Source organism: Oryctolagus cuniculus, chromosome 7 (assembly GCF_964237555.1).
Source record: "Oryctolagus cuniculus chromosome 7, mOryCun1.1, whole genome shotgun sequence".
Classification (NCBI taxonomy): Eukaryota; Metazoa; Chordata; class Mammalia; order Lagomorpha; family Leporidae; genus Oryctolagus; species Oryctolagus cuniculus.
In genome coordinates this window covers 114,457,222-114,468,500 of record NC_091438.1, presented here as the reverse complement: position 1 = coordinate 114,468,500, position 11,279 = coordinate 114,457,222, and the positions used below count along the sequence as shown (strand labels likewise).

General features: G+C 51.4%; 1 protein-coding gene and 1 pseudogene across 1 annotated transcript; one reads left to right on the top strand and one right to left on the bottom strand.

Moving 5' to 3' along the window:
* Window positions 1-202: 202 nt before the first annotated feature.
* On the top strand, window positions 203-1,807 carry LOC103350279 (interleukin enhancer-binding factor 3 pseudogene; annotated as a pseudogene).
* Window positions 1,808-8,886: 7,079 nt separating this feature from the next.
* On the bottom strand, window positions 8,887-10,631 carry TACSTD2 (tumor associated calcium signal transducer 2). The gene has a single exon (XM_008265178.4). The coding sequence runs from the start codon at window positions 10,517-10,519 to the stop codon at window positions 9,536-9,538; it is 984 nt and encodes a 327-aa protein (XP_008263400.1). The 5' UTR covers window positions 10,520-10,631; the 3' UTR covers window positions 8,887-9,535.
* Between the last annotated feature and the right edge of the window lie 648 nt (window positions 10,632-11,279).

The window sequence follows — 11,279 nt, the reverse complement described above, 5'->3', positions numbered from 1 at the left end:
CCATTGCAGGTGGACTCAGCCGCCTCGTGTGTACTGAGTGGCTTTTGGGGGAAGACCCCAGTGGGCTGTGGCAGGAGGGTGGTGGCGTCAGCTGCAGTAGGGGAAGGGGATGCCAATAAGGGCAGGGCTCTAGCATGCACTGTAACTAGCACTGCCAGAACCCCAACTTGGGGACTTCAAGCAGGTCTTTGCCTTTATTTCTTCAGCAAGTAGAATGAGGGAGAGTCTCAAGATTGCTCAGAAGATAGCTGAAGTATTGGCAACACCAGGGGCATCTGTTATAATCTGAAAAACAGAAGCTTGATTTCCAAACACTATAGAAAAAGAAGTGAAAATGCATCCAATGTGAATTTTTGTGAATGATGATCTCCATGTGGTGGCAAAGCATTCTTCAGTTTAGCCAACACAAGAGGAGCTGGAGGCCATGCCGAACATGGTGTCCCACACCAAGCGGGCCCTCAAAGCTGTGTCCGATTGGGTCGAACAGCAGGAGAAAGGCAGCAGGGCCCAGGCCGAGGCCGACAACGTGGACGTGCTCGCTGGGGAAGAGAGCCAAGAAGGGGCGGGGGAGAAGATGGAGCACATGACCAGAACCCTGCGGGGCAACATGTGGGTCGGCCTTGTGGCCAAGGGGGACCTGGATCTGGAGCTGGTGCTGCTCTGTAAGGAGAAGCCCAAACTGCCCTCCTGGACAAGGTGGCTGACAACCTGGCAATCCAGCTCACTGCCCTAACAGAAGTATGAGATACTGCTGCAATTGTGATAAAAAAAAAAAAAAAAAAAAAAAAAAAAACACAAAAAAGCCTCCGTTGTCCATGACCATCCACCTGACCTCCCCCGTTGTCAGAGAAGAGATGGAGAAAAGATCAGCTGGAGTAACGCTATCAGTCAACCACTCCCGGACGTTCTGGACAGGCAGAGATGCCTTGCTGCCTTGGTGTCCCTCCACCACGCCAAGTGGTTTCAGGCCAGAGCCAACAAGCTGAAGTCCTGTGTCGTTGTCATCTGTGTGCCCACCTGGGATCCTCTCGGAGAATGGCCACTGGAGCTTTTGTGTCAGAAGGGCCCTGCGGAGGGTGCTGAAGTGTCTGGCGTCAGGCATTGTGATGCCAAATCGTTCTGGCATTTATGACCCTTGTGAAATAGAAGCCACTGATGCTATTGGGCATCTAGACAGACAGCAATGGGAAGATACCACACAGAGTATGCAGCATGCACTGTGGCTTGCAGCATTTGGCCAGCTCCATAGGTCCTGGGTTTGGACCCCCTGCCTTCCAAGATGCCCAAGAAACCAAAGAATGAAAAACCCGTGGACTACACCATTCAAAGCCCCTCCCCGCCAGCACCACCTACGCCATTACACCCATGAAACGCCCAATGGAAAACGATGGAGAGGAGAAGTCACCCAGCAAAAAGAAAACTCAGAAGAAAGAGGAGAAGGCTGAGCCTCCCTAGGCCATGAACGTGGTGATGAGGTTGAACCAGCTGAAGCCAGGGCTGCAGTACAAGCTGGTTTCACAGACAGGCCCCGTGCCTGCGCCCATCTTCACCGTATCAGTGGAGGTGGATGGCAACTCGTTCCGGGGCTGTCCAGGAAGAACCAAGCTGCACATAGCCGTCAAGGTGTTACAGGACTCGGGCTTGCCCAAGGACGCTGAAGGCAGGGACTCCAGCTAGTGAGAGGACCAAGGAGGAGACAGACTGCGGTGGGAGCCCCTCCCCCATGGTGCCTTCCCCACAGATGCCATGGCTGAGCAGGGGCGGATCCTGACTAAGCACCGCCAGAACCCTTATACTCCAATTTCCTCCAACTCCAAAACCTACAGTGTCCACATCTGTGCTCCACTGGGTTTCTCAACCGTGGCTTTCCACCGCAGCTTGTCTGAGACTCTTAGCCTACAGAATTTAAGACAATGGCAGGTTTTTTGTTGTTGTTGCTGTTGTTGTTATGATTTGCCTTTGAACTTGATCATATTGAAGTTCACAATAAGTGGAAAACAGTTTGTGCAGAATTGCACAGACTGCTCAGCATCAAGGCAAAAGCCACCTGTGCTTTTTATGGAAACCATTACTTCATTTCAAGAGCCAGACAATGACACATTTCAATCTACCTTTGGCTTAATGTACAGCAGGTTTTGTATGAATTTTTAGCCTTTTTCACAAATCCTGAGACCTGGTTGATGCCTTTGACAGTGACGCAAGAGATTCACCACATCTGAGCCCTCAGCAGCTGGCGGTTTCTTTTCTGTTTTGATGAACATGTACCATGTTGGGAACACGTGGGGAACTCGACTTTGTGCTGACTGCTCACTCCCGCCTTTTGTAAACACTCTGGTGGGTTCTTGTTTGGGGATAGGATGCTCGTGGCTGGTCTGTGCTTTCATTACTAGTGCAAGAAACAGGCTCCAAAGGGTCGACAACATCAGATTTTGCAAGTCCTATTCACAGCTGCAAATGCATGAAATTCTAGATGTCTCTCTCTCCGCGTGTTTTTTTTTTTTTTTTTTTTTAATGAGGCTTTAAAATGCTCACACACAGAGCCTGCTGAGTTCCCCAGGGGAGCCAGCTTCGGCAGTGCCTCGTGCTGGGGGCACGGCTGCCACCCACTCCAGGGGCCAGAAGCATCTGAGAGCAGGGGCACGCAGGGATTCTGGCTCTGAGCAGAGCCCCACGTTTTCTGGAGGGAACCCACCTTGGAAACGATGGCTTTGATCAGCAGATCTCTGTGCAACGAATCCTGCCTCTGTGTGACTTGCAAGATTTAGGGTTTGCTCAGGCAAAAACCAGGCAACATGGTTTTTGTTCCCACAGGTTAGAAACATTCAGTGAAAGTTTTTAAAACTTTGATTGCATGATGTATTTTTTTTAGAAAGTTTTTGTTTGAGAATAGTGTCTTTTTATACCAGGAAATAGTTATCCTGAATACCATTGAAAACTCCTCCATCCCTTTTTGATCAATACATGTTAAAGTAACAAAGAAAAAACATGGTTTTAAGCGCCAATGTACCTAGGTTCTAACCCAAAATATGCTACTAACTAGATTGGTGACCTTAGGCAAGCAATTTAACTTCTCTCTCTCTGAATTTTCTCATCTATTACAGAAATAACAATGTATCAACCCATACCAACTAGGGTGAAAGATTAAGCTAAAATACAACAAGAGCCTATTACAGAGATTCTATAACAAAGTACAGACTGAATATCTTTTTTTTAAAGATTTATTTATTTGAAAGTCAGAATTACAGGGGCTGGCACTGTGGCGCAGCTGGTTAACGCCCTGGCCTGAAGCGCCGGCATCCCATATGGGTGCCAGTTTGAGACCTGGCTGCTTCACTTCCGATCCAGCTCTCTGCTATGGCCTGGGAAAGCAGTACAAGATAGCCCAAGTGCTTGGGCCCCTGCACCCACGTGGGAGACCCAGAAGATTCTGGCTCCTGGCTTCAGATTGGCACAGCACCGGCTGTTGCAGCCATTTGGGGAGTGAACCAGCGGATAGAAGACCTGTCTCTCTCTCTTTGCCTCTCCTCTCTCTGTGTAACTCTGACTTTCAAATAAAGTAAATAATTTTTTTAAAGATAACTTTTTAAGGCCGGCGCTGCGGCTCACTAGGCTAATCCTCCGCCTAGTGGCGCCGGCACACCGGGTTCTAGTCCCGGTTGGGACGCCGGATTCTGTCCCGGTTGCCCCTCTTCCAGGCCAGCTCTCTGCTGTGGCCAGGGAGTGCAGTGGAGGATGGCCCAGGTGCTTGGGCCCTGCACTCCATGGGAGACCAGGAAAAAGCACCTGGCTCCTGGCTCCTGCCATCGGATCAGCGCGGTGCGCCGGCCGCAGCACGCCGGCCGCGGCGGCCATTGGAGGGTGAACCAATGGCAAAGGAAGACCTTTCTCTCTTTCTCTCTCTCTCACTGTCCACTCTGCCTGTCAAAAAAAAAAAAAAAAAAAAAAAAAAAAAAAAAAAAAAAAGATAACTTTTTAAAACAACAACAACAAAGTCAGAATTACAGAGAGAGAGGTAGAGACAGAGAGACATATCTTTCCTCTACTGTTTAATCCCCAAATGGTTGCAATGGCCATGGCTAGGCCAGGCCAAAGCCAAGAACCAGGAGTCAGGAGCTTCAATCTGGGTCTCCCATGTGGATGCAGGGGTCCAAGCACTTGGGCCATCTTCTGCTTTTTCCCAGGTGATTAGCAATGAGCTGGATTGGAAGTAGAGCAGCTGGGACTCAAACTGGCACCCATATGAGATACTGGCACTGCAGGCAGAGGCTTAACCTACACCACTGTTCTGGCCCCTGGATTCAGTATCTTTTATTAAAATTTTATTATTTATTTATTATTTTTATTTGAAAGGGAATGGGGGAGGGAGAGAGAGAGATATCTTCTATCTGCTGGGTTACTCCCCAAATGCCAGCAACAGTCAGGGCTGGGGTAGGTGAAAGGCAGGAGACTGGAACTCCATCCAGGTCTCTCATATGCATGATAAGGATCAAGTGCCTGACCATCATCTCTTGCTTCCCAGGCGGTGCAACAGCAGGAAGCTGGATTGGGAGTGGAGCTGGGACATGAACCCAGGCACTCTGATATGGGATGCGGGTGTCCCCACCAACATCTTAACTGGTACACCAAAATGTTTGCCTTTAGTATCTTTTATCTGAAATGCTTGGGACTAGAAGTGCTTCCGTTTGGAGATGGATTTTTCCAGAATTTGGAATATTTGCATATATCTATAGATATAGATAGATAGATATAGATATATATCTATATGTAGATAGATATCTATCTATATATAGATAGATACAGATAAAGATAGATATAGAGATAGACAGGCAGACAGAGACAGAGATATCTTGGGAATGAGAGCCAAGTCTAAACACAAAATTAATTTATGTTTTATATATACCATATACACATAGCCCAAAGGTGATTTCATACAATATTCTTAGTGTATCTGCATTTTGGCTATGATCAGAGTCAGGTGTGCAATTTTTACTGAGGCCATTATGTTGACACTTAACAGGTCACAGATTTTGGAGCATTTAAATTCAGATTTTCTTCTTTTTTTAAATAGTTATTTATTTGAAAGGCAGAACAACAGAGAGAGAAAGAGGGATAGAAAAAAAAGAGATCTTTCATTCCCCCAAATGGCCATAACAGTCAGGGCTATGCCAGGCCAAAGCCAGGAACCTGGAGCTTCTTCCAGGGTCTCCCACATGGGTGTAGGGGCCCAAGCACCTGGGCCATCTTCTGCTGCTTTTTCAGGTGCATTAGCAGGGAGCTGGATCTGAAGTGGAGCAGCCGTGATGTGAACCAGTGCTCTGATATAGGATGCCAGCATCTCAGGTAGCAGCTTTACCTGCTATGCCACAAGGCCAGGCCCAAATTTCAGATTTTGGGGTTAAGGATGTTCGGCCCATATTTTTAAAAGGAAGACATGCAGACATTGTGGAGTAGTGGGTTGAGCCACCACTTGGGGTCCCCGCATCCCATATCTCTGCTTGGTTTGAGTCCTGGCTACTCCACACTTCCCATCTAGCTTCCAGCTAATGTGCCTGGGAGGCAGCAGATGATGGCCCAAGTTCTTGGGTCCTTGCCACCCACCAGAGGAACTCAGATGGAGTTCTGTGCTCCTGGCTTCAGCCTGGCCAACCCCTGGCTATTGTGACCATCTGGGGGACTAAACCAGTGAATGGAAGATCTGTCTCACTTCTCTCTCTCTCTCTCTCTCTCTCTCTCTCTCACTTTGCCTTTCAAGTAGACAAGAAGACATTGCAGCCAGTGCTGTGGCATAGTGGGTAAAGCTGCAATGCTGGCATCCCCATACTGGTGCCAGTTTGAGTCCAGGCTGCTCCACTTCCAATCCAACTCCCTGCTAATGTGCCTGGGAGAGCAGCGAAGGATGGCCCAGGTCTTTGGGCCCTTGCACCCACATGGAAAACCCAGAAGAAACTCCTGGCTTTGACTTAACCCAGCTCGATCATTGCAGCCATTTGGGGGAGTGAACCAGCAGATGGAAAATCTCTGTCTCTCCCTCTTTCTGTGTAACTCTACCTTTCAATAAATATATAATTTAAAAAAAAAAAAAGAAAGGGAAGACATATCTTTTTCTCACATCACAGATGAAGGTGAGTGTCCCTCTCGGCTGTTTTATTCAAACCAGGTGCTCCCTAGCTCTGCCTTTGTACACAGGTGGCTTCCGATGTTGCTCTTTCCCCATAATAGCAGAAGTCTAGGGACAGAGATGTCCCTTGAGAAAGTGGTGTGGAAGTCCAGTTCACATTTCACTGGGAAGAGCTCAGCTGTTACTAGTAGTCTCCCCCAAGAGTCTATGATATTGCTGTAGTTCAAACAAGAGTGATCCCTTACTAAAGACATGCTGAGTCTTCAGATCCTAGATGTAATCTTTACAATTAATCAAGTTAGATACAAATACACCCATTTTACAGATAAGCAGACAGCCACTGGGTAACTTCAGAGCTCATGCATTGCACATTTAACCACAGAATCTCTCCTATTTAAGTGAGATTTAAAAAGCTAAATAACCACAACTGAAGAACAGGACTGATCAAGGTAAAATTGACTGGAGACCAAGGAGGGACAGATCCAGGGTACTGGGTCTCTCGGGTACTGCTGCCACTCTGCCTGGCTTGGGAAATCTCTCCAATCTGGGCTTCAGTTTGCTCACCTGTAGAATGGCGCTGTTGGACTAAATGGCCCTCGGAGCTCTTTCTCACTCTGACATTCTGTGATTGTAGTTGGAAAACAGTGAAGCAGAAAACATGTAAGCAGAAGGGAAATGAATAATTAACAAATCTGCTCAGACTAAGGCACTAGCAAGAGAGGAGAAAGCCCTGGTGACCCATAGGAGGAAATCAGTTGTGTCTCCTCTAGAGGCTCTGAGGACAAGCAGTGACCTGCTGGGTAAGCCACACCTGTTTCTCACATTCCTTCGGAGAGCAGCCCCGGGCCTGAGCTTGGCAGGTTTGTATGTGTTGTTGGGGTGGAAGGGCATTGGGGGAGGGGGGAGCAGTCCTGGAGGTGGAGACTGAATCCTTGAGGACATTTGGTTCTGGAGTCTTGTCCCCAGGAGACGCAAGGTGAATTTCAAAACAGAAGCACAAGGGGTTTTTTCCTAGTTCCTTGGACTAGATGAATAGGAAAGTGTCTCCACCAGCTAGGTGCATTGGAGAGCAACTTGGGCTATGAAGTCAGTACGAAAGTTCTAAACTCAGCCTTTGACAAAGGGAGGATGTGTGTTCGTGAGCTTATCAACCTTTTTGAACTTCTGTTTTGGGACACGTGACAAGGATATAATCTGGAGAAGAGAAGATGTAAAATATATTCCACTCTCACTAAGTGCTCATATCAATGACCTCATTCAGTCTTTGCAACAGCGAAAGAAGGAGTTGTAATTGCATTTCACAGAAGAGGAAACAGGGGAATTAACTGACTTCTTGGCCCCCTGGCACAGGAGTTGAACTCAGCTTTGTCAACACCCAAAGTTATTTCCAGCAGGTCAGTGTCTCAAAGGAAATTCTGTGTGTGAAAGCACTTTGCAAACTCAAAGTGCTGACAAGTAAGGGGTCCCTGTGCCACAGGAAGGCAGAAACGGAACTAGCACACAGAGGCGGCATTCTGATGCAGGAATGGGTGTTCTCAGGGAGCTGCCTTTGTTCAGCTGTGCCCACTCCAGCCTCCGTCTGTTTATTCCCTAGCTGTCAAGTGACCCTGGGAACAATGGGGCTTTCTAGTCCTAGTTGTGCCATGGCAACATTAACCTTGAGAAGCCACTTGCTCTTTTCACCCGTGAAATGAGGGCTTAGATCAGAGGTGATCACCAGAGGTAGGGACTCAGGGAGTGGGGAGTCTCACCCTCATTGTTAGAAGCCTACCCTAACCTCAGACCCTTCATCTTCGTCTTAGTCCCCATCCCCTGGGACTCTCTCCCCTTCTTAACACCCACCTGAGCTGCCACTCTGAGCTCCCTGGGATCTGGCGTTTGCTAGACTACCCCACACCAGCCCCAGCCCCAAAAGGCAAAGACAGCGGCTAGGAAGGACCTCCCGGTGCCCCTCCCCTCGTCTTTTGTACAGGGATTTGAGTCTTGAGTTGGCTGGGCGGAGGAACCCGGGGGAAGTCCTAGAGCTAGCTTATTTGCTGCCGGGTGCTTGAGGCACCACCTGCTCCCTCCTTGGCCACACCCCTTGTTGGGTCACTTTCCAGAAACTGCTCTAGCTTGTTTACAGGTTGGCTGCCCCACCGCAAAAATGAATGTGATTGAGTGAAAAGGAGCTGAGTGTGAAAGAGACAGGGGGCTAGTTTTTACAGCTCATAGGAAGTAAAGGTCTCTCAAGTGCATGACTCACAAAATCTTAAGGGCACCAGGCTGCGTGTACACAGCCAGATCACAGGGCTCACCGAGAACTGGCTGGAGTTAGTTCTGCGGGAAAATCATGTAACTTCTTAAAGAGCCACAACACTGTGATGAAGTCATCTGCCCAAGGGCAGAATGGGAATGGTACCTATTTCAGAGTCAGGCTGGGAGTCAAAAGAAATACACCTTGCAGAAGTAATTACGTTTCCCTTCCCACTGCTGAAGACCCATGCTCAGAGACAACTGAGGCTGGCCCCCCTTCCCAACTATGCCTGTGAGGGGTAGCGTCCTCCCTCAAACCCACCCTGTAGCTTGAAAGTTTCCAAATAATCTTATACAGAAGGAAGAGCAGGTACAGTGGCCAGCTAAAGATATAAAGATAGCCCAGGAAGCACCTGCCTAATAGTGTTAGAATCTGAGATTTATATAATTTCACTCGGAGTCCTAGGAAATTAGAGACAAAGTTGTATAAACCTGGAGGGAGGTTTCACAAATTCTACCTTGTAGTTTGGACCTTTTTGGTATTTTATTCAATTTGTTTTTATTTATTTTTTTAAAAAAAAATCACAGCAGCATTATTAAAGACAATCTATGTACAAACATTTTACAAAAGGAAACACAACTAACAGGAGCTGTCCTCCGGGCGAGCTGAAGACCAGACACTGAGTTTCTGGGGCAGGGGGTTGCCCTCAATGGCATCTAGGGAGCGCTCAGGAGCGGAAATGGGCTTTGTCCTGGCGACGGAGCTGTGGTCGGTCCCACCAACCACGGTACAGAACACCTCGCAGGCCCAATTAACAAACTCCTCGGGGAAGCCACACGATACAAGTGGAGCTCATTGGCTAGCTCAAGCCCCAGAACAGTAAAAAGCGCCGCTTTCCATCTAAGCCCACTTGAGCCTTCGTGGTGGATTCTGACCCTGGCAGGCACTTGGCTTCCCACACCGACCGCGGGGCCATTCTCATTGTTGGACCAAAAAGGAAGGAAGTTTAGAAATGCTTCCTTCCAGACAGAAGTCAGCAGGCGGGTGACCCCGGGAGGAGGTGGAGAGTGGACGCGGCGGCAGGGGGTGGGGGGACAGAGAGATGTCTCCCTTGGACCGGGTCTCAGCCTCTGCTTAGGGTCGACGCCCACACCCCCGCACCCCTCAGGCCCGCCAAGTGCCTACTGGCTCGGCGCATTTCTCAACTCCCCCAGCTCCTTGGCCTCCACCTTCTTGTACTTCCCCGCCTTCCTGCGGTTGCTGACCACCAGGACGACCACGCCGGCGACGACGGCCAGCGCCACCACCACGATGACGGCGACGAGGCCGGGGGTGAGGCGCTTCATGGAAAACTGGGGCGGCTGCTCATCCAGGTAGTAGATGAGCGTGCGCTCCACGTGCAGGGGCTCGCCGCGCACACGCACGTCCATGTCGCCGCTGCCAGCGAACAGCGACTCGCCCTTGATGTCCCTCTCGAAGTAGTAGGCGGCGTCGGCGATGTCCACGTCGCCGGGGACCTTCTGCGAGGAGTTCTGCCGCAGCTCGATCTGGATGGTGGGCTCCTCGTAGTGCACGGCCGCCAAGAAGCGCGGCTGCAGCCGGTAGCGGTCGCGGAAGAGGCGCCGCAGCGCGGCGTCCAGCTCCGAGTGGTTGAAGGCGCGCGCGGCCGGGCGGTGGCGCAAGTCGATGAGGATGTGGTGGGTGCGCACAAGCTCGTCGCATCGCAGGCTCTGGTCGCCCTTGTCGGTGCGGCGCACACCCACGGAGTTCACGCACCAGCACACCGACGTCTGGTTGCATTGGCGCGCCTTGAAGCGGCCCTCCTGGTCGCAGTCGGGGTCGTAGAGGCCGTCGTTGTCCACGATCGCATGCTCGCTCGGCCGAACCAGCCCGCGGCCGCTCTTCGTGCTGCTCATGCGCGCCTTGAGCAGCAGGCACTTGGAGGTGAGCGTGGTGCAGTCGACCACCGCGCCCGAGCCGAGCGCGCGGCACTGGCAGCGGCCACCCGGTCCGTCGGGGCCGCACACGGTCATCTTGTTGGTGGGGCACGTGCAGTTGTCCTGCGCGGCCGCGTGGCGGGTCACCGCCGCCAGGTGCAGTAACAGCAGCAGCAGCAGTGGCAACGGCCGCGGTGGCGGCGGCGGGAGGCCCGGACCCCGGGCCATGGTGGGGTGGAGGAGCGCGGACGGGACTCAGCGGAGCTGCGGCACCTGGCACTGTCCGCGGACTTCTGCCGCCCGGCGGCTCTCTGTCCCTCTTATACTCGGCCCGACCTGCCCGGCGGGTTCCGCCGCGACTCGCCCGCTGGTATTTGGGTGACACATCCCGCCTCCCCCTCCTCCCCGTCCCACAGAAGGCCCAGGCAGCCCTGCGCCGGCAGCGATAGGATCAGAGCCGGGGAAGGTGCTCCCGCCTCCCCCGGACCGAAAGCCGGGGTGGGGGAGGGGAAGACCGATACTCACCTGCGGGCGGCGGGGACTGGAGCCCGCCCTCTGGGAGCCGCCCTCGGCGCTACCTCTGGCTGTGCAACGCGGGCGTCCTTTCTGCTTCCCAGGGCGGGGATTCTCCTGCTCCAGCCCACTCCCTCTCTTGTCTCGCTCCCAGTCCCCATCCTTACCGCTTCCTCAGCTCTTTCCACTCCCTCTTTCCTTCCCCCGTTTCTGCCTATAGCACGCATTTGTTCAGTTTCCCTTCCTCAGACTGTATCCTCACCATAGTCCAGACGCGGCTGGACCCATTTCACAGGTCACACAGATGAGGCTAGGAGACCTGTAGTCCCGCTGCGCACCTCAATTTTCTCAAATCCCTGGGGAGGAGTCTTTGGTACCCTACCTGTGTTAGCAAACCATGAAGACTGGAAAATATGGAAACAGTAGAATCAAGAAAAGCCGGGGGTGGGGGGAGGAGGGGAGGTAAGGCAGGTCT